The sequence below is a fragment of the Herpailurus yagouaroundi genome, unplaced genomic scaffold, assembly GCF_014898765.1.
Source record: "Herpailurus yagouaroundi ecotype Mexico unplaced genomic scaffold, PumYag 216, whole genome shotgun sequence".
NCBI classification, from domain to species: domain Eukaryota; kingdom Metazoa; phylum Chordata; class Mammalia; order Carnivora; family Felidae; genus Herpailurus; species Herpailurus yagouaroundi.
In genome coordinates, this window is record NW_024412447.1 from 1,957,672 (window position 1) to 1,985,646 (window position 27,975).

General features: G+C 58.6%; 1 protein-coding gene and 1 long non-coding RNA gene across 10 annotated transcripts in view; one reads left to right on the forward strand and one right to left on the reverse strand.

Annotated features, from left to right (window-relative positions):
- Positions 1-225: 225 nt before the first annotated feature.
- The window catches only part of IQCE (IQ motif containing E), a 42,986-nt gene continuing 15,236 nt past the window's right edge, over positions 226-27,975 (reverse strand). For 7 of the 9 annotated variants that reach the window (XM_040455739.1, XM_040455742.1, XM_040455746.1 and 4 more), the window contains 17 exons: positions 26,966-27,079; positions 26,791-26,841; positions 23,291-23,361; positions 22,285-22,357; positions 22,032-22,081; positions 20,414-20,577; positions 19,031-19,086; positions 17,729-17,928; positions 15,765-15,869; positions 14,299-14,389; positions 12,836-13,006; positions 8,979-9,002; positions 5,815-5,916; positions 5,274-5,395; positions 4,257-4,360; positions 3,243-3,341; positions 226-2,145 (listed from right to left, as the gene is read on the reverse strand). In XM_040455739.1, coding sequence (XP_040311673.1) covers positions 2,033-2,145; positions 3,243-3,341; positions 4,257-4,360; positions 5,274-5,395; positions 5,815-5,916; positions 8,979-9,002; positions 12,836-13,006; positions 14,299-14,389; positions 15,765-15,869; positions 17,729-17,928; positions 19,031-19,086; positions 20,414-20,577; positions 22,032-22,081; positions 22,285-22,357; positions 23,291-23,361; positions 26,791-26,841; positions 26,966-27,079 — 1,710 coding nt within the window. In that variant the 3' untranslated portion in view covers positions 226-2,032. The remainder of the gene's footprint in view (positions 2,146-3,242; positions 3,342-4,256; positions 4,361-5,273; positions 5,396-5,814; positions 5,917-8,978; positions 9,003-12,835; positions 13,007-14,298; positions 14,390-15,764; positions 15,870-17,728; positions 17,929-19,030; positions 19,087-20,413; positions 20,578-22,031; positions 22,082-22,284; positions 22,358-23,290; positions 23,362-26,790; positions 26,842-26,965; positions 27,080-27,975) is intronic. The other 2 variants (XM_040455743.1, XM_040455744.1) reach the window with 1 other exon arrangement.
- Positions 5,403-27,960, forward strand: LOC121017509 (uncharacterized). The gene is made up of 3 exons (XR_005784788.1): positions 5,403-5,704; positions 18,495-18,638; positions 27,813-27,960. It is a non-coding gene; the product is annotated as an uncharacterized LOC121017509 (long non-coding RNA).

Sequence of the window (27,975 nt, forward strand, 5' to 3'; positions counted from 1 at the left end):
CCCCAGCTGAGCAGGCACAGGGGGTCGGCGCTCCAGGCCCTCTGGCTCTGCAGGCCAGGAAACCCAGCCCCGCGGCCAGGCCCCACAAGCAGGATGCTGCCTGGGGTTCTCCTCGGCGCCTACAGGGCCACAGGGCCACAGGGCAGGCCGTCCGCCAGAGGGCGTGCACACTGGACTCTGGCCGAACTCACGGTGGCCTAGAGGTGCGTCAGTGACCGAGGCGGCTTCGAGAATGTTTGCTTTTAATAGATCAACAATGCTGCCCGGAAGGCACACAGGCAGACGCGTGTACATATTTACAGTTCTTGGGGTCGTCTCCTTGGAAAACACAAGCACACGGACCGATCTTGCCTTCGTGGCCCTGCCCGCTGGCCAGGCCCCTCCGGTCACGGCACACAGACCAGCCCGGACGCCACGCGGGGCCTTGTTCTCCAGGGCCCGAATGACGAGTGGGTGGAAATGCCCGTTGTTTGAGTGACGGGTGGGAGGAGCCTCGCCCCAGGAGCGGGCAGGCCCCCAGCGCTCGCCCAGCCCCTACAGACCCTTAGCTCCGAGCCCGGGACCCAGGGGAGGGTGGTCGGGTCACTGGGGAACAGACCCCACGCGTGAAACAAGCCAGGGGCGGCAACAGATTCGGTCCAGTTACCAGTCGGTCCAGTGGGAAAAACGAGAAACAAGAAAATGGGACTTCACAGCCCACAGACCAAACCAACAAAAGACTAAATCGGCCTAGCTTTCTGGCTGGGCTTTTTTTTCTCAAGCTGTTGTGTGGACGGAGCCTGACCGGGTGGTCCCGGCAGCTCGGGGTGGACGACCATGGACGGGCTCTAGCTGGTTGTGGCGCCAGAAGCTTCCTGGCCACGGTGAGGAGGGCCAAGGGTTTCCCCAAAGAAGAACGCATCCTACTCCCCAAGGTTCGACCTCAGAAGGGCTCCAGCCGGCACACTCAGTCCAGGCAAGAGCGAGCTTCCTCACGCCAGGTGTGTGGCCTGTGGACCTGTGGAGAGTTGGACGCCCGGCCTGGGGACACGGGGCTCTTAAGACGCCCTTGACGTCCCCCCCCCTGACCGCGAGCCTGAGGCTCTTCTCGTTCCATCAACAAAGGCTGACCTTGCAGACAAAGGGGGGGGCTGTGTGTTTGTGTGGCACAGGCTGGGCGGGAGCTGGGGCCCGCACGCAGCAAGGGCCCGGAGCACCCCCATCACCTGCGGCCCGTGGGTGAGCCCAGCACCCCTTCCCTGCCCGGGGTCTGGGGACAGCTGTGCCGCTGCACTTCTCAAAGGCAAACCTGATGGTACTTCGTGGTTAGGGTTTGGTGCCTTTTAAGGCTTGGCCTATCCAGTGACAGGGTCTCGCCAGACTCCTTCCTGGGCACAGCACCTCTTGGGCACAGGGCCCTGGCGGTGGGGATGATGGTGGGGGAAGGTCTGCGTGGAGAGGGGCAGGAGGAGGAGCCTGAGGAACATGAGCCCCTCTTGGGGCCCCGATGTCCTCATGTCTCACGAGACTTGGAGACGCCGTATCCTGCCACAGGGGTCTGTCATATGTGTCTCTTCCAGAAAGTACTTTGCCTACTTGCCGGGTGGAGATCAGAGCACGCGGTGCCAGAGAAGGCGGTGGCAGGAGAGGAACGGGGAGCCGTCAGCACGGCTCCAGACAAGGCGGGTGTTCCCAGCTCACGGCCGGAGGCCAGGAAGCGGCTGCCGAGACCGCGTCTTTGCAGGGCCCCCGGCTGGCCCGTCCTGGGCAGAAGCGTCTGTCCGTCTGACACCGAAAACTGCGCCGCCGGCCCTTCCCGGAGACGAGATCATTCAGGATTCCCTGAACAAGCAACCAAACAGGCGACCAGACCAACGGAAGAGGAGCACCGACCAGGCTGCTGAGGTGTGTGTGGAGCACGGAGCTCTTGGTTAACAAGGTAAAATACTCTCCAGTCATAACTGTAGTTCCCACGTCCTCTAGGACACGCTTCGTCCTCCAAACCCCGAGCTTCCCTGCAGGGCCGTCGCCGCGTGAGGGGCAGGCCCGGAACCTAGGGTGGGGAGGCGGCCTTCCTCGGGGCCACAGCCGGGGCCACCACGATCTCATCGGAGTCGTCAGAGCTGCCGTCGTCTGCGGGTCCCGGTCCCGAGGGAGAGGACGGCCCTGCAAGGAACCGGAGCGGGGTTGTCACCGCAACTGCTAGGGGCCGGGGCGTGCCCCGGACGCTTGGCACAGCGCCTGCTCCCTGCCGGGCGGGAATGACCTTCGGCGTCAGCGTCACCCGGCCACAAACCACCTCAGCCTCCGAGCTCAGCTCTGGACACCCAGGCCGTTGCCAAAAGGCAAACACCCTCAAAAGGTGAGGCTGGCCGACAGCGAGCAAGCTGGAGCGCGACTGGGGGTCTCTGAGGGCCGCCCCCACCGCGGCGCCCCGAGCCCGTGGCCTGGGCGGGAGCTGCGACCCAGCGCTGGCGAGGCTGGTGGCCAGCTGCGTGTGTAAGAGCCCGCTTCCTGGTGGCACGTCCACCTGGGGAGACAGGCACGCGGTGCCCTGTGGCCCCTCCCCCACACTCTTCATGCACAGCAGCCTTCCAGAATCCCGTCTCTGCTGGAAGGGGGCGCCCACTGCAGACAGCCTGCGCCCCGAGGGGCCTGAGGAGGGGCCAGAAGCGGGCGAGGGATGGGAGGGAGGCCCGCACTCTGGCCGGTGAGGGGCAAGGGGACAGCCGGTCGCCGGTCGGGGGGAAAGCGGGAAGGAAGCCAGGCTCGGCCGCACCGAGGCGTGTGACTGCACAGCTGGCCTCTGGCGCTTTCCAGAGAATATCTGAGAGGAGAGCCTCAGGACGCGCAAACATCCGTTTCCAAGGTTATCTTCGAAAACACGGTCACGATCGGACCAAACGGGGCCACACGGCCCTGCCGGGAACTGAGGGCGGTGTGTGCGGTAACGCCCCTTGGCGGGAGACGACACCGTCCGCAGGAGGAGGGGCCTCGGGGGGCCGGGAGTCCTCGATGGCCCGCCCGGCTCCGCGTCTTCCGGGGCATCCCGGTGCTGCTGCCCCTGGCTCTTGACACGCGGGGCCTGTGGGGCACCAGAGTTCGACGTCCGCGAGCCCCGACAGCCCGGGCTGAGCGACTGCAAGGGACGCAGCCCGCTCTCCCGTGTGTTGACTTCCCGGGTGGACACGGTGGCAAGCCCTTGGCTCCTCAGGACATTCTCTGAGACCCAGCCCCCCGAAGGCCGCGTCGCCCCCACTCACCGCAGCGGGGCTGCAGGGCTGCTGGATTCACCGGAGCCTCGTCCTCGGCCGCCGGCCCCTCCGTGGTCTCCCCGCCGCTCGCCTCACTGTCCTCTTGACCTGAAATGACACGCAGACCAGAAGTGCTGGCCCTGCACGCGGCCGGCGTGGGACACGGGCAGGACTCGTCCCCTCCCCCCGTCTTTCCACCCCAGCACCCGGGTTTTGGCTTCCTTTGCTGAGGTTTCCTGACACGAAGCCCCGCTCCCCGCCTGTCCTCAGACTCCATCTTTGTGACCTACGAGCTCAGGACAGAAAAGTCGCTGGAAACGTTCCCACGTGAGCGCCACGTGGTGACCGCCTACCGCCCTCACTAACAGGACCTCAAGACTTAGTTTCTTGGTCCAGTGACCGTCCCAAACCTCCCAGCACCGCCTTCTTGCTCATCGGCAGCATCACAGTACGAGTGCGAGCAAGTCACAGCAGAGGAAGGGGGAGGGGAGGCCGGAGTCGCGGGGCCTGAAAGCAACGTCCAGGCTCTCGCCGGGCATCCGCCTCACACGCGAGGAGACGGGCCCTGCCCAGGACCCCACGTCCGCCGCCGGGCAGAGCTGACCGGGCCTCACTGCTGGCGTGCGGCGCCCCTGTCAGTCCCAGGGATGTCTGCACTGTCTGGGGGCCTTGATGAGGCCAAAAAGCAGATACACGCAAAGCTTTACTTAAAACCAACAAACAGGAAAAGCATTGGTCCAAAGGGGGGAAACCACCAGCTCCGGTTAGAGCCAAGGATAAAAACCAAAGACACACGAGGCATGAAGCTCCAACTCTGTGGCCCGCAGGTGCCCGGAAGCCCCCGTCACTGACCCTGGGGCTGCCTCCAAAGGTCCAGAATCTCCCCGATGCAGCCTCCCTGCTGGTAGGCGGTCACAGTGGACAAGCCCCCACACGTGCCCACACACCCCACGCTTCTGGGCAGTGGCAGCTCTTTGCTGGAAGCTCAGAGGGCCGGGGAAATCGAAACTGAAGTGACGTTACCAGGAGAAGGGCCCGGGCAGGGTGGCGAGGAGAGCTGGCTGTGTGTGGCCGGAACGGGCTGCCTCCTTCTGGGGGCTGCGGCGACGGCTCTCTGACCGGCGGCGCTGCAAGAGAGAGGCCAGCCGCTCGGACTTCACAGAACGCCCCCGTGGGCTGAGGCCCACGGCGGGGCTCACGGATGCGCGGGAGGCCGGCAGGGCTGGTGCACGGCCGGGGTCAGGGCCAGACGCCTTCCTTTCCCACCGTCTCCCGTGCCTTTCTGTCCCAGCGGACACGGTCACCGGCCGTGATGGCCGCGCCGGGATGGACCCTGACCTGCGTGGAGCCCCCGGCCGTCCCCGTTCACGGGGAACCAGAACCATGAGATTCGGGCTCCACCTGGCTCTCCTGTGGCAGAGAGGAACCAAAAACGACACCGGAGAGGAAGGGCAGATTGAGGGGCAGGGAGCCTGAGCCCTGCAGCAGAACAGCCCCAGCCCCCTCCTGAGGGACACTCCCCCGCCTCGGTGCAGAACCCCCCCCCCCTCGCCCCACAACAGCTGGGAGGGGCTGTGACTTTCTGCAGCCGGTGCCCCCGCGGGTCTGGCGCAACAGTGCCACCGAGAAGGAGAGAAGGAGCGCTGCCCTGGGAGGGTTCTGACGACGCCCGCGCCTTCCCGAATGCTGGGGTCCCGTCACGTTTTCTTCTAACAAGGACGATGCATTAGGACGAGCTGACCAGCCTACAAAGTGGCGGGTACCAGAACCCCACAGTGTCTGGCCCCTTCTTCTGGTTTCCCCCGGCCCGGGGGGGCCGTTCCAGGAAGGCCAGAACTCACGGGTTACCCCCGCTGCACAGGCAGGAGGAACTCCTCACGGGGTGTTTCTGTTCGGGTGACAAACCAAGGTCCCAGCTCCTACACCCTGTGTCCGGGGAACCACGGGCCGGCCACCTGGACGGGCAGCTCCTCGCACCGTGTCTGCGGCCGGCGTTTCCCAGGGATACGGAACAGAGTTGGGCCCGCCGGTTGGACTTACCTGCGCCTGACCCGTGCCAGGTGCGCCCGCAGGACGGACTGGATGGCGGTGATGGCCTCCTCCTGTCCCGGGCTGCCCTGGGCCTGGACGGTGGGGCTTGGAACACGCGGTGACGGAGGGTCCTGCGGCAAAATGACAGTGAGCGTGGCAGGGGCCCCCGCCTGGCCCTCAGAGAGCCAGGTGCGAGCACGGCCCCGTTCCGGGTGGCTCATCTGGGTACTGTGTGCTTAGCACTTCCTGACTCTCAGACTCTGGAGATTCTTAAAACGGATGTCTTGTTTTCACAGAGTAGGAAGACGCTCATCTTTACTGCGTTAAGATTATACCTCAATCGTGAGATGGACGCGTACCTAGTACGTAGGCACCAGACGTTACATCCACCTGGAGCCTGCCTGGCCCGATGCGCCCCGCGACGGACAGTAAGGCGCAAGGTAGGACACCGCGACCAGAAGATGCCGTGCTGCCTCGGTGGGTGAGGCGCCAGACGGGGAGACGGGGAGAGGGCGGCTAGCGGGCCGCTGTGTCCGGCCCCGGGGGTTACCTGTCTGGGCGGGCTGGGGGGTTCTGGGGCGCACGCCTCGCTTGACAACAGCTTCACCCGCGCTACATGTCCCCTGAACGCTGCCTGAAGCACCACAGCCGCCTGGCAGGGAACGGGGAGAGAGGGAAGTAGACGTTAATTCCCCTGCAAGGTGGCAGCTGCGGAGGAAGGGGGATCCAGAGGGAAAAGCCCTAGCAGCAGAGAAGTGACTTCTCTCACTATTGCGTACCCACGGCCTCTCCGTCACTCACCTAGCGCCTCCCCCAGGGAGAAACAGACCCGTCGTCTGGGCAGAGAGAGGCACAGTCGCCCGATCCCGCGGGAAAGCACATCATCTGTTAGATGCTAATAAACTTAGCTGCCAGTGTGTGTCCGTATTTTACAGTAGTTAGGTTTCCATGCTGGGTAGTCTATACCACATGCTTTGTAAGGGTTAAATTGTACTGTAGGGCTAACGCTTAGCTTGAAAGATAACAACTTTGTTCTGACACTGAAGGTCAAAAGTTAACAGCCTTACTTTTACTCTTGTAAATCATACTTCATACTCTTGTGAATCAGGCTTTACCAATGAAGGAAACAAAACCTCAAAAAAGAGCGTCAGAGACAAGGTCAAAGAGCTCCACTGGTTGCAACTTAGCGGCAGAAAGTCTAAAATAATCACCTCATTCGAGAACTGTTTCTGACTCATCTGGCAACTATTTCTAACTCATCTAGAAACTGTTTCTCTGTTCTGTTCCCAGATAATGATAAAATGATGGGATCGGCTTTAAAAACTCTGTACCCCGGCTGTTCAGGGCCACACTCTTTTCAAGAGTGTTGGTCCCTATCGGTCAGCCTTGCCTCTCATTGTAATAACCTTTGTGGTAACTGTCACTGGTGCCCGTAGCATTCTGTTTCAGGAGTCGCGTGGATGCAACAGCTTTCCGTACACATGTTCCAAAAGCGGGCAGGGCAGGGGCACCTGGGTGGCTCTGTCGGTTGAGCGTCCGACTTCAGCTCAGCTCCTGAGATGGTGTGTGAGTTTGAGCCCCACGTCGGGCTCACTGCTGTCAGCACAGAACCTGCTTGGGATCTTTTGTCCCCTTCTCTCTACCCCTCCCCCACCCGTGTTTTCATTCTGTCTCAAAAACAAGCAAGCATGAAGAAAACACAAAATCAAGCAGGGTAGAGCACGATCTCATACTGCTGCAAAGGAATTCTTTATCTTTTGAACTTAAATAATTTCTTCAGACGCACATGTGGATGCTCTGCTGAGTTCTGCAGTCCGGGGCGTGGGTCTCGGGGGCAGCAGCCACCAGCCCTGGGTGAAAACGTCACAGCATGACAAAGGATTTCGGCTTTCACGGCGTTTTAGGGGAACAACACGCTTAGTACGTTGGGTCCTGACACATCGTGTGTTTAGATACCTAGAGGCTTCCAGAATCAGTCACACACACAAAAAACCCAAACACCTTTGCTTTGTCCCTATGGAGGGCAAGGTAAAGCAGACGTCCTGAACTTGGAGTTCAGAAACAGGCCCCACAAAGGGCACCTGGGGGGGCTCAGTGGGTTAAGCGTCCGACTTCGACTCAGGTCATGATCTCGAGGTTCGTGAGTTTGAGCCCCGCAACGGGCTCTGTGCTGCCAGCTGGGAGCCTGGAGCCTGCTTCGGATTCTCTGTCTCCCTCTCTCTCTGCCCCTCCCCCACTTGCAATGACACTCTCTCTCTCAAAAGTAAACAAACATTAAAAAAAAAAAAAAACAGGCCCAACAAAGTGCGCTAAGGGGACCTTCATTAAGGCAAAATCAAACAGGCAAACGCACGTGTAGACCGACCCAGGGGGCTCGCTACACGCGGACAGCAGGGACCTAGGGCTCCTTACGGGCGACACGGGCTGAGGGTGGTGGCTGCTGACTTACACCAACCACAGCTCGGCCACACCGCACCTGCCTGGAGAGGCAAGGACGCTCGGGCCTGGGGCGGCACCGGAGACGGCAGCGGAGCACGACAGCACGGGCCGGCCGGCTGGTAGACGTGCTCCAGGGTCCCTGGAGGAGTCCCAAGCTCAGCCATTCACCCACTCATCGCACAGATTTGCCGAATGCCTACCATATGGCAGGCCGCGTCCTGGGAACTATGGACATAGTGGCCCAAAGGCAGAGTCAGTCTTTGCCTCCGCGGAACCTCCACTGCAATGTGAGACAAGCAGTTTGCAAAGAAGTAAGCTATCAAAATATCAAACAGGGATAAAAGCCACAAGGAGAACTAAAGCAGGACACGAGGCCGGAGTGATGGCTGGCACAGGGTATTCAGAGAGGGTGTCATTGAGGAGGTAATGTTTCAGTACGGACCTGTGTAAAGCAAGGGGGCAAAGTATCTGGAGGAAGAGCCTTCTAGGCAGAGGGGCAGCAAGTGCAAAGGCCCTGTGGCAGGGATATGCTGGTGTTTTCGAGGAGTGTTAAGTCTCCAGACTGGCTAGAGAAGAATGAGCAGGGCTGGAGGGGTCGCCAGGACATGTGGCACAGAGGGTGTTCAGGCAACAGCTTTGGAATTTGCTCCAAGTTGGGAGCAGGTCTTATGCGGTGGTGGGTGTTATTTAACACGTAAGACATGTCACCCCGGAGGCTGCGTGGGGAACAGGCTGGTGGGGAAGGCGACAGCAGCAGCAAGGGGCTGTGCGGGTCTCAGACTCCGTCAGTCCCGGCACCTCCCAGCCCGCGTCCAGCCGCTCACACACAACCTGCTCTCCTCCCGGGCAGGCTGTGCTCCTTCGCACACCCGTCTTCTGCCTGGAGCCCTTCCTCTCAGCCTGGGAGCCCCCACATTCCCCAGACCCCACGGCACACCTGGACACGAGCCCTAAACCACACCTGCCACCTTGGCCTGCGACGACCCATCTGCTGTTTGAGTCAACATCTTTTTTGAGTCCCGAGGGCCCGCCGGGTTGCCTGACTCCGAACTGATGACCGAGAAAAGTGTGTTGAAAGAAGGAATGATTGAATGAATGAATGAATGAATTTGAAGGTGTGAAGCTACCCAAATACTCATTTGATGTTGATATCACTTGGGGCTGGTCTGATTTCACGAAACCAAGTGCCCGTGATGCTTCCTGAGGCATCCCGCTGGGACTTTGCTCCGGTGCAGAAATACATATTTTGAAACGGATGAAATAAACTTTGCTTACCTCGTCCAGGACGGCCTTTTTTTTCTGAAATAAAGAGATAAATCATGAATTAACACAAGGATGAATTTTTTACAGTAGTATTCATTTCCTGATCCTGCCCCTGCCCCAGCCCCAGTCGCCATGGGTGCAAAAGCAGAGTCGGGGTACCAGGGCACTCCCCTCAGAGAGCCCCCTCCTTGCCACCCACACCCCAGGGGGCTCCGTGCGTCCCTGTTCCTCCTCCGCCTGGCTGACAGTGCTGAGGGGCCGGCAGCCGTAACTAGATGGCCGGCTTTCTCAGGGCGGGTCACGGTTAAAGACGAGACACCTTGGTGTCGCCTGCGACTCTTGGCCAGCCCGTGGCAGTGAGCTCCATGAGACAGTGTCTCACGAGCATCAACACGTGTGCGTGTCTTCGGCTCCAGGCGGGGAAGCCCCTCCCCACGGCTGGAGCTGTCTTGACACGGGTGCCCTCTCTGGGTGGTCACACAGGGGCTGGGCACTGCCTGCTGGAGAAATTACAAAGGGGACCCCGTCCACGGGTCTGGGTCACTGGCCCCCAAATCTGATCCGTCGTGAGAAGCACCCAGGGACTTGAGAAAAATCAGCTACACCCAAGACAGGCTGATCCAGAGTCAGCACAGATGAGACCCAAGAATACGTATTTTTATAGCCCAGGTCCTTCCAGGGTGGGAACCCCAGGATGATACATGTGCCTGTGGTGGACCGTGGCCATCGTCGATAAAACATACGTTAACCAGCTCATTTTCAGTATTAATCAGAGTGCACAGCCCACAGCTGTTACAGAAAAGGATTTATCCCTTGACAGATGAAGGGAAATGGAGTATGAGGACCAGCAGAGTGGAGAGGGAGGGAGGGAGGGAGAGGGAGAGAGAGAGAGAGAGAGAGAAAGAAAGAAAGGGAGGGAGGGAGGGAGGAAGGAAAAAAACACGTTTGATAACAGTAGTGGTCGAGACCGGCAAAGATAATCTCAAGCAGCAGGCGAGGACAGGAAAGTACTGGCAGGGACACGGGGTGGGGAGTGAGGACATCTCACGTGAAGCCTGAAGAGAGCAAAGTGGAGGCGTGGGAATGTGCCGTGACACACGGAGAAGATGGAATCATGTTGCCCGCGGAAACGGCCTGTGACTCAGGAGACGTGCCGGTCTGTGGCCGGCTGCAGGCCCTGGCCAGGGCATCCTGCGGCTCACCCCAAAGCTCGTGGGCGCCTGGGTGGCTCGATGGGTTAAGTGTCCGACTCTTGATCTCGGGTCGTGATCTCACTGTTCGTGGGATCGAGCCCCACGTCGGGCTCTGCACTGACAGTGTGGAGCCTGCTGGGGATTCTCTCTCCCTCTGTCTCTGCCCCTTCCCTACTCTCTCTCTCAAAATGATAAACTTGAGAAAAAAGCTTAGCTGGTGTGGGGCACAACCACACTGGCTGGGAGGGCTCCAGGCGAGTCCAGGGCCTTCCTGCTCATGGCCTCAGACACCCTCGAAACCCAGCGTGAGCCCGAGACGTGCAGACCAAGCGGACCCCAGAGGGAGGTCCCAGGACTCTCGTTTGGACCCGAGTGGCCTTTCAAACGCTTTGTACCTACATGTCGGTACGCGCATTTCCTTTTATTCTGAGTTCTTTTAAAGCAGAATCCTGAAGGAAGGAAGGATTTAACTCATGAGTCTCCAAGCCGGCTGTGCCCCAGCTTCTGGGGGGGGGGGGGCGAGCCGGGGGCGGAAGCCAGTGCCTGGTGGGTGGGAGCAGGGAGCGAGGTGGACGCGGCAGGTGCCTTGGAAACGGCGAGCTCCATCCGGTCTGGGGTGAGGAGGACCGGGAGCCTGCGACGCCTCCTTGTGCCAGAAAGCGAGGCTGCGCCAGCAAGACCAGAGGCATGGACGGACGGAGCCAGACGGAGCGCTCCCACTGACCGAACGTGCGACGGGCTGACCGCGACCAAGAGTAACAGTAATCCCTCTTGGACGCAGTGATGCCGCCGCCCCGCAAAGCATGGGGGGAGGGGCTCTGGCCGCCAGAGCCGCCAGCACACAGTTCCCTGTCCTGCCATCAGTGCTTACCTAGTACTCGAGGGAGGACAGCAAAGCCTTGACCCTGCCCTTCCAGAAGGCCCCGGGGCTGTGCCCTGCGGACCAGCTGATCAGGAAAACTGCTTTACGGAAGAGTGCCGGCCACTAAGCAGGGGAGGGGGGTCTGAAGTCATCCCGCAACCGTGCGAAACGAAGGGCTGAGCTAAGGCACGTAAGGCTGCTGGGGCCACCGGTGAAAGGCACGTCATGGGTTCATCAGCGGGGAAAGGCGTTTCTTTACAGCGGCAAGCGCCGGCAGCCGCACCACCCAGTGCCTGCAGCTAGATGGTGGCGGGACCGCCCGGTGTCACCTGTGGGAAGGGAGACCGTGTGCCCGGAACCACCTGGGGGGTGCTCTGGCCAAAAATGTTCAACCTGAAGCGAGTCAAGCTTGTGGACCTAACCTGCCCCTTCCAGGAAATAGAGGGGACCGACAACAAGTAAAGGGGCATCCTGGGACACCTGGAGAGGTCTGAATATGGAGGCGACACCAGGTGAAGTCAGAGTCACTGCTGCGTCTCTGGGGCATCTGACGGCACGTACTGCGGTCTGCTAGGACGTGTCCTCGTGCTTACACGATGCAAGCCGGACCCTCGTAACGTCTGAGCCTCACGTCCACGTGGCGCGGGGGAGGAATGGTCGGAATAGAAAGGAAACGTGCCTACGTGTCGACTACGGGTGGGTCGGGTTGGTGGCAAGAATTCCTGGAATGCCCGAAAGTCTTCTAGCCCTTCTAAATGTCCTGTGAGTTTTCGTGATGAAAGTTTGGAAGAAACAGCAATTTAAAAAGCCCTCCTCGGGGCGCCTGGGTGGCGCAGTCGGTTAAGCGTCCGACTTCAGCCAGGTCACGATCTCGCGGTCCGGGAGTTCGAGCCCCGCGTCGGGCTCTGGGCTGATGGCTCGGAGCCTGGAGCCTGTTTCCGATTCTGTGTCTCCCTCTCTCTCTGCCCCTCCCCCGTTCATGCTCTGTCTCTCTCTGTCCCAAAAATAAATAAATGTTGAAAAAAAAAATTAAAAAAAAAAAGCCCTCCTGGCAGCCTTCTGATATTCAGGCAAGGAGGGGCCTCACCGGGGTTTGTTGGTTCCCTCGGGAGAAAGCACCCTGCTTTCTACAAAACCTGTGTTCTACAAAACCAAAAACCGGGCAGCTCTCTCGGGGCATGCCATGCGGCTGGCGCAAGGAGACGGCCCCCTCGTCCCAGGAGCTTAGGAGAGGGCCCCAGTCCCACCCCCCCCCCCCAACGGCCATGAGACAGCGCCATGAGACGGGGGCTCCCTGGGCCCCTCGCCCCACTCTCCCCAAGCACAAAGGTGCTCGGCATATACACAGCCCCTGCCTCCCGCCTCCCTCCGGCTGAGACGCACGCGCTCGGAGGCAGGTTTTTCAGTCACAAGAAAATGGCCCACAGCCCAAGCTGCTTCCTCCCAGGCGGCCGCAGAAAAGGGGCTCCTCCGGGGGTTTCAATTCCAGTTGCTTCCGAGATAGATCCGCTTCACTGTGGATCCCATGCTCCGGCCCGTGCTCAGAGGGACGGGGCGGTGATTCCAGAATGCGGCCCCTGTGTGCACCAGGTCACTTCCTTCCCCGCAGGACCCGCTCCCTCCACCGTGGGGCCAGGTGCTGGTGTCTGCCTCACCCCCTGCGACATTGTCCTCAGCCGTATCCACGCCGTCCCTCCCGCATCCTCGCTGTCCCTCCCGCACGTTCCCACATGCCAGCTGCACACAGCACAGAGCCCGCGTGTCGCAGGGGCCCCAGGGCCACAGACCACGGCAGGGCCTTCGTGGGCTCTCACCTGGTGTCTGTATACCCTCCACCGGCTCTGCAGGATCCTGGCTGCCGTGTCTCTTCGCCCCTCGGAGCAGGTGGAGGGGGGCCGGGAGAAGCCCTCCTCGCTTGTATCTGGCTCAGAGTCCTGCTGAGAGGGCCTGCTGGTGGGAAGGGAAGGTCGGGGTTCTTCCGGGGTCTGCAGGAAATTCAAGGTGCAAAGGATGATTAAGCCGGGCAGGGAGGACGGGGATCAGGTAAGGCGGCACGATACAGGCAAAGCTCGTCAGAACGGGCTTTCAGTTTAGAGGAAAAATCCGTAGCCACACGTCCAGCCTTGTGACATCTTTCATGTCTGCAGAAACGTGTTGCTAATAAACAGATTTCAGGTAGGTCTTCATCCACCCCCCTAAACCTGGGGCGGGGGCAGTGCTCCCCTGGGGAGCTCCCCTGGGAGGCCCCTTCAACCTAGGCCGCACTTCCTGAGCTCAGTAACACGTGTGCGTGACCGCCAGGTTCACCGGCTTTTCCTTTCCTTGGTTTTCTGACCTAAGACACTGACAGCAACGGGACTCTGATGAAAGGAAACCGATGTCTCGCTTGGTTTTGGAGATGAAAAGAAATGCTACTTTGATCATTGAAATAAACCTGGTATCTACCACCTTGGAGGGTCCAGATTCATGGTCTGCAATAAAAATCAACATACTGGCCTGTTCGCACCGATGGAGACACCCGTGCTGGAGAATGCTCTCGCAGAGGCTGAAACTTAAAAGCTGAAACTGCCCTGGGTCCAAGGTGCCCGGCCCGCCGTGCAAGCACCAGTGCCCCCGAGCCCGTCGGCCACTGTCACCAGCGCCTCCTGGCTAGCCCGGGTCCTCCTGCTACCTCACCTCAGGGGGGCTTGTCTCCTTCCCCAGTCCTAACGCACCCCACATCTCTGCTCTCCTGGGGCCAGATAACATCTGTCATCGTGTGACCTGTCCATGCCTGTGCTGCTTACACTTACCTCTGACCTCCAACCTGCCGTTTGCCTCACGCACCTTCGACACCTGGACATGTGTGACGTTTGGTGGCAGGCACCTGGCGCCCCCCCCCCCCCCCCACCGCCCCGGGTCAGGCCTGCTCTCTGTCTTAGCCCGAAGCTCACACTAAACACGCAGGGTTGGGGACAGGATGTCCTCACCAGATATCCCTCCTTCCCCTGTAGGGCCTCCTCATACTCCTCACCTGCTAACAGACAACCCTTCAGTGAATGTGAAATCTGGGAAGGACTTCACTCGTCAGCTCAGCTAAGACTCGGATGCTAGTTCAAAAAGTCACTTAACTGACGGTTAATTAGTTCAGAACTCTGGACTCGACACACACAATTTATGGAAATCAGTGGTGACGATAAAAGGGAATTGGATTGCCAGCGTCGGAGCCAGGAAAATCCTGGCGACAGAGAGAGCCCCACCATGCCCGGACAGGAAGCTGAGCCCAGCTGAGCCATACCTCCGGGGTCATTTCCACGGGGTCGTCTTTTTCTTCTCTCTTAATTTCTTCCAGTTCTTGAAACTTCTTGGTAAGTGTTTGAATTTCCTCTCTAACGTGGGAGGGAAAAGACGCCATCTTACTGGTCACCGTGCTGTGACACGTGTCTGTGTGACAGCAGCGATGGCCGCCTGTGGAGCTGGCAAGGCCACCTGTCCCAGGGCGACATGGGGTCTCTGGCTACCACCCCTCCTACACCTCGGGCCGGGCCGGTGCACAGGACTGCGCTCTGCGGTCTGTGGGTCACCCAGATCTGGGGCCCGGAGAGGGCGGGGACAGAGGACTTCTGGACCATGGTAAGAGTTCTGAGGCCACGAGGGACAAATGGGCAGGAATTATGTGTGTGTTTGTTTGTTTTAAACTTTATTTTAGATGGGTTCAGGGCGGGGAATCCCAGGCAGGCTCTGAGCTGTCAGCACGGAGCCCGACGCGGGGCTCAAACTCACAAACCGCGAGGTCATGACCTGAGCTGAAGTCAGACGCTCAGCCGACTGAGCCACCCAGGCGCCTCCTATTGGGGGCTTTTAACAAACAATGTGACTGGAGGAAAATACGATGTGTGCCTTCACTACAGGTGTCTGAGGCCAAGCAAGAGCAACTCTTCCCCGTGTACCTGCCCTTTCCGGTCTTTGATCCCGCCTAGTCAGTTCTCCTGCAAAATATTTTCATTCATTCCAGTAGTCTGTGTCTTATTATTCTGAGTGCTAGGTATTTCTGCTCAGGGTTCTCACCTACGTTGGGAGGGACATTTTTTATTGAGGTGAATTTCGTACAACATAAAATTCACTGTGGCCAAGTCTGCGATGAAGCGGGTTTGAGCACATCCGCAGCATGGTGCCGCCGCGCTAAGAATGCTCCCACCACCCGCGCCCGTCGGCAGCCCCTTCCCGCACCCCCGTCCCCCAGCCCCTCTCCCTGTATTTTGGAATCCTACACCAGGGGGCCTTCCTGTCTGCTTCCTCCACGTGCCACGAGGTTCGTCCCTGCTGTCACACGTGTCAGAACCTACTCCTTTGTATTCTTTCCTACAAACGTACTTGTTTCCTATCTATTCCTCAGAGACGGGCTTTGGGGCTGTTTCCACTTTCTGGGGACTGTGAGTAGTGACCCTGAAGGAGCAGGAGGCTCTGTCCTGGGAGTCCTGATGGGGTGACCCCCCACGGTGGCCACACCGCAGCGAAAGGTGCGTGCCGAGGACCGGGCGTCACGCCAGGGAGGCAGACGCCGGCCTGATCGCGAAGAGCCCTTCCCCCAGAGTCAGGATTTTTACTCCGAAGGAAAGAAAGAGCCACTGCAAGATGTCAGGGCGCGGGGTGTGGGGATCGGGCTGGGGTTGTATAAGAGCCACTCCGAGAGCCGCGCTGAGGAAAGGCAGGAAACGCTTGGAGTCGTGCGACCTCCACAGCCTCTGCCTCTTGTGCACTCACCTCAGAGCCTCCTCTCTTCCTCTCCTCTCCTCCTCCCCTTCCCTCACGCCCTCCAGCTCCTTCTGCAAGGTGGCGTTTGTCTGTAGCAGCTGTCTCACTTCCAAACTGAACACACAGAAGCAGAGACGTTTCAGCGTCACAGGAACACCGATCCTCACCCAGCAGGAAGGGCTTTCAGCAAACATCGCGCAGCCTGACCTCCGTCCCCGTGACGGTGGATGCAAGGCAGGGGCACTCGCTCATAGCTACACAGAGCCAGGAACAGACCCGAGAGGCCCACCGGCCCGGTGGTGGTTCATCCAGGTATTTACTGGGCGCCTGCTATGTGCCAGTGGCTGTTAGGTGCCCGGGATACCGAGGTGAGCACCATCACACGAGCCGCGGGCCCTGCTCGCGCGGGCCCTGCTCGCACGGGCCTCGCTGTCTCATGGAGACGGGCGTTATCCCAACAGTCACCCAATCGGGTATGTCACCCCTATCTGAGAGGACTGCTGAGGGTCCTGCCCGTGCCACACGGGGCTGCTGCCTGAGCTGGGGCCCTGAGGACGAGGGGGGATTACCCCGTCACCTCCAACGAAACTGCTGCCCGATGGGCTTTCCTGGGCCCCACAGGTGGCACGTGGCTCCAAAACAAGACCTTTGTCTGACCTCAGCTCCACTGGTTCCAAGGTTCGTTTAATCTCCACAGGAATCCGAGACACCCTGACTGTTTATCAGAGCCTCTGTCACATAGTAAGGGCTCAGCAAGCGGAAGCTATTATCATGCCGTGTGACGGCTGAAGAGAAAATCGCAGATGTTATTTATCTTTCAAAATGACTAGCCCCATTTTTGAAACCTCTCATGAAACACTAATTTTTACAAAGGACCTGCCAATTGGCATAGATGCGCCTGGATTGGAGGAGAACAAGGGGAGTGTGAAGGGGTTTTCCTCTGCCATAAACAGGCACCAGAGAACTTAGTCAGCTTAGGGAGGCCTTCTCAGACCTAAACATGCCCACGATCACCAGGGGGCGTCGTTAGACACAGAGTCAGATTCAGGAGATCTGGGTCTGACAAGGTTTTGCGTCTCCAACCAGCCCCCAGGTGGGTGGGGCCGAGTGCCGCATCCCTAACCAGCTCCCAGGTGGGCGGGGTCGAGGTTCTACATCTCTAACCAGCCCCCAGGTGGGCGGGGTCAAGGTTCTACATCTCTCACCAGCTCCCAGGTGGGCGTGGCCGAGGTTCTGCATCTCTAACCAGCTCCCAGGTGGGCGGGGCCAAGTGCTGCATCTCTAACCAGCTTCCCAGGTGGGTGGGGCCAAGGTTCTGCATCGCTAACCAGCTCCCAGGTGATGCTGAGGCTGCTGGTTGCCCAGGCCACACTCTGAGAGATAACCCTCATCTCAGAAGATGCATGGGTTTGGCTTACAACACAACTTTGACCAGAGAAGCCACTAGCGGACAGCGGAGGAGACAGGAACATTTTTAGGAGGCTACAACTCAAGACACTAGAGAACCAACAGCAAATAAGCAAACTCTGCAGGCTTTTCCTTTCAAACTCTCAGGGTCACACTGAACGCTTCACAGCATGTCTGTCTTACTTGGTACTTAGACGAGATCCCTTAAACATACCGCTGATTCTAAACCTTAAAGAAAATCTAACTGATGGCCTATCTACCTCACAAATCAATGAAGGTAGATTATTCTCTAGTGAAGAATTTGGGAATGGCTCTGGAATGGAGTCAAGAGGTTTGAATGACACCTCCCCTTCTTTCAATAACGTGATGTGGTCACTTGCTATCTTGTTTTTACCACCGAAGTGGCTCTTATCTCACAAACAAGATACAGGACTTTTCAAGCACATGAAACCAGGCCAGCAGTTACTACGAGAAGCTGAGCATGTCTCCCGAGTGCGCCAGGATGGCCGGACTCCCGCCGCGACCCTTTCCAGGGCGGAAGGTGCTGGCCGAGCCTTGCAACCTACTCTTTCTCCTGAAGCTGCATCTGCAGCGCGTCCCGCTCGCCTCTCAGGCTCTGCACCGTCCCCCGGAGACGCTCGCTCTCCTGGTGCCGGTCACATCTCGGCTGCCGGGGCACGGTGGAGCTGGACGCAGACTGCACCGGGGCGTTTGACTTGACCTCTTCTGAAGCCTGTGATGTGGGGCTTTCCATCCAACTTATTTTCTGGGGGCAACAAAGGCATTTGTTAGAAGTTATTTCTCATTTTCCTTTGCGGTTGTGAAACCCAAGGAAGACCGTGACCAACGGAAACTGGTCCCAGGCGCGGGTGTGGGCCAAGTTCTGCGTGTGACCTCACAAGCCGGGATGGCACCACGTCACCGGAGCCTGGCGGGGAGGTGAAGAGCACCCTGCCCGCAGAGCCCGGCCTGGCACGGTGGGGGCAAGGCGCCGTTAACAAGATGGAACGGAGGCCATGTGGGAGGCAAGCTCATATGCTTTTCTTTGGGCTCATGGACCCTACCATTTCTTTAGGATTTCTGGCATTTTCAGCCTCTGTGCCTTTAATCTCACGTGATAGCCCGGTTTTGCCCGCTGAGAGGGACTGACTGAGCGGCTCCAGCTCCCCGGTGACGGTGGGTGTCTCAGCCGAGAAAGCACCACCCCCTGGGCTTCTGCACCACCTCTGGGTGACCACCTTTCCTAACAAGCTGTCTTCGCAAAATACCCAGTGCATAAAAACTCAGGTTTTCTGCTGTGTAGATCTGTAGTTACTTGATGCTTCCTTCTAGGTTTACTCCGGTCAGCCAAACCAGGGGACAGCTCTCACCGTTTCACCAGACCAGTCAGCAGACGCGGGCCCATCTGACCCACTCCAAACAAGCGGACTGAGTACTGACCAGAGGAGTGAAATCAGATCTGCAAACCCACGGCAGGTATGAGGAAGGATTAATCTCCCCAACTTTCTGATGATAAACAAAGTTTTCCGACTCGAGTATTCAGGCCGCCTGGTTTCTGGAAGGCCCTAGGCCCACCTGCCTCCATCCCTGGTCCCACAAGGAGTCCAAAACCGTGGGCCACGTGACCGTGGCTTGGCCACCTGTGACACCAGGGACAGGAACGACACGACCCGTGGGTCTCGTCCAGACCTGCACGGAGTCTGCTCATTCCCATCTGCATCGCATGCCATGCGGGGGACAGCCACCATGCATGTGCTGAGAGCATTCTGTGAGCAAAGGGCTCATCTGGGTCCCCACTTTACAGGGCGCCGGCTTCTCCTGGCGCTCGGGCGGGTCAAGGACGGGCAGCTGAGAGGCGCACCACTCACTTTTTCCAGCTCCGCGATCCGTCTCAGCAGCCGGGGCTTACTCCACTCCGTGTAACCTGATGGAAGCAATGGCTTTAAGAGGTGAACTTGGCACAGCCATCCCGATGGCCCCCGTCAGCCCCGACCGCCCACCTCTAGCACAGCCTGTGAGTGTCCCCTTCCGCCGCGCGGCGCCTGGCAGATTCGTGCAGGAAGGGTGCCTCCCAGTGAGGGAGTCCGTGCCCACACTGTGGAGCTGGCCATGCCGAGGGCCTCCTAAGACCTCAGTGTGACATCCACACCTGATCGTGCGTGCCGGTCCGAGACAGAACTTCTCAAGGCCACACACGAGTCCGCGCTGTATCCTCCGCCTTCCTCCCTCCTCCCGGCACTTCCTTCCCCGGCGCTCTGAGCTCCGTCACCGTCACCGCCACGGCTCACCCTCTGTACCCTGCTGTGTCGCACCAGGGGCTGGACCCCAGGCCCTCCTCTGCTCTCCTCACTCACTGGTGCGCTCAGTCCCAGCCCGGCCCTCTGCTGGCTGTTGACCCCCATGTGGGCATCTCCTGCTGAGGCCTCTGCCCTGAACTCACAGATGCACCCACCTCCACTTGGACACCTTTTGCGCACCACAGACTTGACACGTCCCCATCCCCAGACCTGCTCCTCTCTCCGTCACCTCCACCTCACAAGGACACCCTGTCCTTCCAGCAGCTCAGATAAGAGCTTTGGAAGCCGGCTCCTCCCTTCTCTGAGGCATCTGGAACCTGGCCACCTGCCACCCCTGTGGTGCCCGGGGTCGCCAGCAACCCCCATGGGGACGCCACAGAAGCCCTGGTCTTCCCACCCTCTCTTCTGCACACGGTCCATTCAGTACTTCTCACCTCTGCCCCAGCCCCCAGGGCCCGGGTGTGGCCTTCACAGCCTGGCCCCACGACTTCCTCCTGCCATCATCGCCACCACCCTCCCACTGCCTACGTATGCTGGGCACACTGGCCGTGGGCATGGCTGTCCCCGAAGACCCTACTCACAGGTGCACGCCACTGCCCCCGACACCTGCTGTCCTTCCTATTTCGCTCCGTGGCACTTCTTGCCACCAAGACCCATGACTGACCTGCTGGCTTCTCCCTCCCAGTACGATGTGGCCTCCACGAGGGATGTCTGCTTTTGTCTAGTGCCCTCCCCAACTACCTGAAAGGGTACTTGGCTCACAGCAGGTGCTCCTTAGATCTCGGAGTCAATTTTGGTGTTGCCCAGCAGTACGCATCTGCATTTCTGGCAACTGAAATAGGGGCGTGGGGTTGCCAGATTCTCCCGCGTTTCGCCACCTGCCTCCTTCCTCAAAGAACCCGAGACACGGCCTCTCCTCGAGCGCCCCTCCGCGGGTGGCTCCCGGGCCAGTACCCTTCGTGGTGGAGACGGTGGGGGAGTTGCTCAGCACACGGTCCAGGTCTTCCTTCAGGCTTTGGTTCTCCTCCGTGAGCTCCTGGACGCTCCGGGACAAGCTCAGGAGGGCGCTGCTCACTTTCTTCGGCCTCTTGACGCCCAGTCTCTTCTCCCCCGGAGTCCTGGGAACAGCAAAGCCGAGGGCTAGGTTTGGGTTTCTAAACCGGCTGGATAAATGCCTTCAAGGGGGGCAGCCACACGGCACCTGTGGGTGCCTGTCTGTGGCTCAGAGTGCTCTCTGCAGATATCTGCAGTGGAACAGGGAACCCTGACACTTAACTACAAGGAAGCAAAGTGCTGTCCCCCAAACAGAAATCTGTGCTCATCCATCAACCTGCAGAACAAAACACTGTATTCGATACTACTAATATATTTTAAATCGTATCACGAAAACGTTTGTGGGAACTCACGTTCTCTCTCGTTACGTAACTAGCCGTACAATAGCTTGATTTGCCTCTTATCCTACAGAGTCTAAAATACAGTCGGTCCTCATTGTTCAGATTCTGTATTTGCAAATTTGCATTCTTGCTCACACTTAACGTGTGACCCCTTCACAGTACAGGGCCACGGGCTGGGTGGTGGACAGCCTGAGGGCCAAGTTCCCGGTGGCGGGGGTGGGGGGCAGGAGTGGGAGGCAGGGGCGGGGGGGGGGATGGTTGGGGGGGACAGGCACCCGGCTTGGCTCTCACTGCCACCCTCGGGCTGTCCACAGGCGGCACCTTCACAGCCTGTTGAGTACATGCTTTTCACACCTGGGTGCTTTCGTTGGTGAGTTCAGGGTTTAAAGCAGTCCCCTTAACAGCGCTCAGGGGCTGCCCCATGTCCCTGCCGGGGCTCGGGAGAAGGCTGCGATGGGCCTCGAGGAAGCCCGTGTGTGAGGTGCTGGCTGACACGTGAATGCACAGACACGCTAGCGGAAACAGGTTGTGTGCTGACCAGTGGGTGACGGTCCTGCGGCCCAAGGCACCTGCTGCAGGAGCCTACGCGGCACGCGCCCCGGGGGCGATGGCTTAGCAGATGCGCCCATTCCGTGTCTGCGGACGCTTTGCGGGGCACGCCTGCTTCAAAGAGCAAAGCAGCGGCTGTCCTGTACAGAGAAAGTCTGCCAACCCCGAAAAGAAGGAAGGGAAGGCCGTGCCTGGCTCAGGGCGAATGCCTGATTTCAGTTCGCGGCTCAGTGCCGCGGCAGTGACGTGGCCAAATCTGTGAAAAGGGAATCTTCGAGACGGGGAACCCCTGATGTCTCTAATAAACTTCTTGGGGGGGAGATGGACTTGTACTTGGCATTAAACGCCTTCTTAATAAGGAAGCCCTGCTTGGAACAACAGCGCTTTCTAATTCTAAGCTGGAGGCTGTTACATAGCAGGAATTACGGACTCAGAGCATGGGGAGGTGAATATGCAGTTAGGAGCCAGCACGTGGCTGTGCGTCACCGTCCCAGATGGAAACCGTTAACAGACTGATGCAGGTGCGTGCACTGCTCCAAAGAGAAGGGCAGTGCACGCAGTTCCCGTGTCATGTCTGCGCTACTTTCGGGACCAAACATGAAACACGGTTCCCGAGGAGATGATCATACTTCTTTCCCGCGGTCTCGGAGCTCGCCAAGAGAGTCTGGAGACGATGAATCTGCAAACGCCAAATTAAAATATGTTACGGTACAAAACGAGCACGGAGGAGAACGTGCTCTGAAAAAGTTGTGATCGGGTTCCTGGTTTCTGCCTAAGTTGCTGGGATTCACGTTCAAGCTGAGACGGAACGGAAGCGCAGGGTGCCAGGTGTGGCCGGCGACCGCCCAGGTCACTGACTTCCCCTCCCCGAAGGGCACGCACCTCCTCGTAGTACGTCTCCATGGCGATTCTCATCTCCTCCAAGTTAGTGGTCTTCATATCAGTCTGCAGTTTGCTAGAAACCCGGTTCACAGTTAGTAGGGCAGCGCCGGCCCCCCCCGGGGGCAGAGCAAGGGCAAGAGCGCTTCCCAGGACGTCAGCGGAGGAAGGGCTTGGCAGAAGAGACGCGGGCTGGGCGGAGACCCACGGAGAGTCCTCACAGCCATGGGCCCCCTTCTGTGCAGAAGCAGACTCCCTAAAGCTATTCCTCACTAAGTGGGGGGCTGTCGTGGAAGAAGCGGGGTACCCGTGAAGCCTGGGGCGGGGACAGCCGCCTCTGGGGGGCGGTGGGAGGCTCCTTCTGTGAGGAAGGAGCGTCACCCCCAACCCCTATTGCCAGCACCCCCCACTCAGCATCCAACAGACTTCAGATAAAGAGCTCTAGCAAATCAAGGTGCGGAGTTCAGGGTGCCGAAATACAGAAGAAATCAGCAAATAATACAGATTTTTACAGGGGACGATTTCACCAAGAAGCAGGAGGGGAAGCAGAGGAACAGAGAAGGGACGCAGGGAGAGAAAGCGGAAAGGGACTCGGGCGCCTCCAGGCAGGACTCTGCTCCGCACGGCTCCACCGGGACCACACGGGACCAGGGCAGGCCGCTGGGGTGCCAGCGCCCACGGACCCACAGGGAGATGGCACGCGGTCCACACCAGAGCGAGGACAGAGAGCGGGGCTCAGATGCAACGAGAACAGGAAAAGATGAAAAGGAGACGCTGTTCGGCGACACTTCCTTTCGTAGTCTTGGCACAAAGAGGATGCTGGGACAAGGGCGTGGGACGGAGGGTGGCGGGTGGGGACTGGGGGTGCAGTCCCAGCAGACAGAGCAGACACCGCTGCCGGGTACGAGGGGAGGCGAGCGGGCACGCGGGCTGGCTGCAGCCAGCCTCGCCAGGGCCTGGCCGAGGAGACCCTGCGGACCACCCCCTGCCCGCCCGTGCGTGCCCGTACTTGATCGTGTTGTCCTTCTCCTTGCACTGCTGCTCCAGCCTCAGAATCCTCTGCTTTAGCCCGTTAACGACCTGCCAGTTGAACACGCGCGCATCAAGTCGACTGCTTCCGCCGTCCGCGAGCTCCCCCTCCCTCCTGTCCCCGGGCTGGGCTAGGCGTCCCCTGCCCGCTGATCCTGCCCCACTTGGTCGCCGGCTTCTCCCGTAGTCCCTAGCACAGCAAAGAAAGGGCCCGACTGTCCGGCTCTCGGCGCAGGGCGGGGCGGGGGCAGGGTGGGACGGGTGCAGAGCCCCCCCCCCACCCCCACGTTCCACACTAGGAACACACGGATGCACCACCATCACCAGATTCAAAGGACAACTGTGTCCAGGGTATCCCCTTGGGAGCGAGCAGAGCTGACCCCCCACGACCCTGAGCTTCACTCTGGGGCACGGAAGACCGCGTGTGTCTCGTTGTTCCTTCTCTCTGCCAACCCATCACTGTGGGGGACAGCACCCTTGCGCTCCTGAAAGAATACCCCCTTCTTTCTTTCTGGCTACCCAAACACCTTCCCAGTTGGATTTTAAACTAATTTTCAATTACGTTCGGTAATACATGAATACATCTTCTTGGGGAAAAATGAGAACATATATCAGACTATGGCCCTTGACCTTAACCCCCCTCACCTAATACTGTCATCAAGCGAATTTGTGTCCTCTAGACCTTGTGTCGTGCATGTGCACCCACTGACATTACGGCATCCTACCGCACAGGCGGCCACGTGGTTTTCTCATGCCACGAATGGTCCTGGTGGACCATCCCTGTGGGGCCGCACCCCTACGTGACTCCTGCCCGGTACAGTCATACGGTGTGGACACCCATTCCTCGATCGATGAGGCTTAAATTGCTATTTACGACCAAGACTTCAGTAGAAATCACCCTTCTTATGCACACATGCAGACGTTTCTTGAAGGGCGATGCTCACCAGCCCAGTGCTCACCGGCCCAGTGCTCACCGGCACCTTGCTCACCAGCACAGCGTTCAGTCACAGGACACGGCAACTCTGAAGGGCGATTTGGCAGCGGGTGTTAAGGTGGAAACTGCACACACCCAAGGATCTAGAATTCCTACTTTCAATCAACTTTAATTTTAAAAAAAGCCGGGGCGCCCGGGTTGGCTCAGTCAGTGGAGCATCCGACTCTCGACATCAGCTCTGGTCGTGATTCCGAGGTCGTGGGATTGAGCCCGGGGTTGGGCTCTGCGCTCAGCACAGAGCCTGCTTGGGATTCTCTCTCTCTGTCTCTCTCCCTCTGCTCCTCCCCCACTCACGCTCTCTCTCAAAAAGACCCAGAAGACCCGCAGCATCAGAACAGAAATGCAGAGCCCTTTCTCTAAAAGTATGCATTATTTACAAAATTCTAAATCCTCAATCACACAGCCATTTCTGAACATAGCTGTACTCATTTATATTCTTAAAATTTTTTTTCTTCTGAAAATGTTTCCATGTGGCATCATTCAAATTGTAATGGTTTCTCCTCAATGTTCCCCCCCCAAATCGGGCAGCTATAAATTTCCTTGTGTAAAAGGCTTTTTATACTGGAGTTTTTCCCTGAGACACAGCCCGAAAGGGAGCAGTACCGGGCAAACGGAAAGCAAAACTTCACGGCCATTCCTCTGCTCGGTCACGCCAACCTAAAACACGGTGTCTCAGCTCTGAGCATGCCCGGTGTTCTCAGTCCTGCTGACGCTGGTTTTGATCATTTGTGTTTATTCTGCTGGTTTAAGGCGTGAGGTTTTACTCAGGGTAGCTTAAGACGTCTTTTCTCCAATATTAACTACCGGAGGAACAGTGGGGACCAAGGCATGGTACTTGTGGATTCACTATAAACCCAACCTGGGCAAATCTCTCTCTCTTTAAAAAAAAAAAAAAAGGGGGGCGCCTGGGTGGCTCAGTCGGTTAAGTGTCCGACTTCGGCTCAGGCCATGATCTCGCAGTCTGCGGGTTCAAGCCCCGCATCGGGCTCTGTGCTGACGGCTCGGAGCCTGGAGCCTGTTTCAGATGCTGTGTCTCCCTCTTTCTCTGACCCTCCACTGTTCATGCTCTCTCTCTCTGTCTCAAAAATAAATAAACATTAAAAATTAAAAAAAAAAATTTTAATGTTTATTTATTTTTGAGAGAGAGACAGAGAGTGAGTGGGGAGGGGCAGAGAGAGAGGGAGACACAGAATCTGAAGCAGGATCCAGGCTCCGAGCTGTCAGCATAGAGCCCGACACGGGGCTCAAACCCACAAACTGCGAGATCATGACCCGAGCCGAAGTCGGATGTTAACCGACTGAGCCACCCAGGCGCACCATGGCCAAATCTCTTAACCTCAGTTTCCTGAGTTTCAAAGTGGGGATCGAGGGGCACCTGGGCGGCTCTGTCGGTTAAGTGTCTCACTTTGGTTCTGATCACGGTCTCGTGGTTCGTGGGTTCCAGCCCTGTATTGGGGTCTCTGCCGTCAGCACAGCGCCTGCTTTGGATCCTCTGTCTCCCTCTCTCTCTGCCCCTCTCCCGCTCACACTCTGTCTCGCCTTCTCTCAAAAATAAGTAAACGTTAAAAACAATTTTTTTTTAAATAGGGACTGAGTCCCTATCACAAAATCCAATGAGATCATGCTCAACTGTTCGCTGTCTAGAGTTGCTATTAAGCTGAAAACAATTTTCTCGTGGAAACACTCCGATCTGTGCTCACGCCCTGAAAGTACTTCCTTCGTGCGTCCTGGGAACGGGGCCGGTGTTAACCACCTATACAGAGCCGACTGCAGGCTTTCCGTACAGTTCCGCATGGATTCTGTGTGTCGCACTGGTCAGCGTCCTCCCTGCTGCCCCATCATGTTGACTCAGTTTCCCCTGTAGTCCCACGGGGCTTTGTTGCAAATGTTGCATCATCACACCCAAAAGTCACATCGTTAATGTCATTTGATTCCTTGGGCTCAGTGCTCTCAGAATTGGATCCCTTCCAGGTCCGTCTGCATCTCACTCTTCTCGAGAAGTGTGCTTCCTTGACTCAGCAGGTTTCTTGTGGTCCTATTTCTCTACCACCGCAGCCCTCATCACGGAATGGCTTCGGTGCCGTCACCTTGCTTCACTCGCTGTGCCGTGTGTTACGCGGCCCCGTGGCAGAGCTGGTGTGTGTGTTAAAGTGTGAAAGGCTTTATCCTATCCCGCTTTGTTTCCTCAGCGTCTCTAGTTCAGTGTGGTGGCGGGGGACGTCACCACAGCGACCGCTGTCCTCTGCTGTGCACCTTCTGCCCTGCGCGGCCTGCTCGATTTCCCCTCACGCCCCCAGCAGCGCCCGCAGCGTCTTGTCGTGAGCTCTCTGGCTCCGCGGACGGTGCTTTAGGGGCTCCTGGGCCCTGGCTCCCTGTCACCCCTCTTGCACGACTGCATTAGAGGAAAGGCGTCCCTCAACTCTGGGCTGTTTTGAGATTCAGACTTCAGCGGGAAGGTTATCGGTCCTGCTGGAGTCGGTACTCACCCAGCCGGCATCGGGCCTTTTCTCTGCCAGAGTCCGAACAAAATCCGGGTCCTGCGGCAAGCAGACGGAGAGATGAAGACACTGGCGGGCGGCCTCTCCCCCCTGCAGCCCGAAGAGCGGGGCCTGCGCCTTCCCTGCCGCGGCCGGGCGCCACCGCTGCGGGGCCACGACTTACTCGGGACGGGTCCAAGAGCTGCTGTATCTGCCGGTCCTTCCTGTTGTTTTCCTCCTCCAGGCGCCGCAGCCTTGTTCTCATGAGGTCCACGTCACTTTTCTGCACGTGCAGGGACTGAGAGGAGACAGAACCACACACACACACACACACTCGTGCACACGCGCACCCCAACACCCAGGTGAAACACAAGTCGGAGCAGAACTCTCGAGGTGGCCCGGTTCCCGGTCAGGGCGCGTGCGTGGTGCTGGGGGGAAGGAGGCACCTGGTGCCTGGGAACCAGGGGGGATGCCATCAGGTGCAGGACCACCCGACATGAGTAGGAACGCCCCCTCCTAAAGGCAGCCCCACACAGGCACGCCGCTCTCTCCCACGCCCACCTGAGGGAGCCCACACGTGTCACAGAACGTGTCACCAAAACTCATCCGAGGCTAACGTCCACTTCAAACCCTTGACCTCAGCTGGGGCTTGGGGGGGTCAGAGTGGGGGCCCCTGCCAGTTGTTACCAGTCTGCGGTGAACGGAGGGAAAAAGCCTGAGCAGCTGATTTTTCACGGTACTAAAGTGATTCAATTCCACAACCGCCCTCTTTAGAAAACTCTCCTCCCTTCTACTTTGGGCTTCTGTCGTCCTTTTAGGAAATGGTGATGGTAGGGGATTTTTCATTTTTGTTTTCCATGTCCTCACTTGAAAAGGCCTTCTCCCAGGGCATGAAACCGCGAGGCCTGGAGAACACGAGGTTCAGACGTGCCCACAGCCCGCACGGGGACAGCCAGGGCACTCAACCAGCTTCCGGCATCAGCCTGCATCCGAACTGGCCAGTTAACCTGGAAACACCCTTCTCCTTCCAGGACTCATGAGGTGTAGAAGAGAGACAGTGCCCGAACGAACCCAGCCCCCACCACTGGCAAGCGGACTCCCAGTATGCACTGCAGAGAGAGAGGCCGGACAGGTCAGCTGCAGGCCTCCCGCTGGCCGGACCGCCACAGCGCTCCAAGAGACGAGGGGACCCTG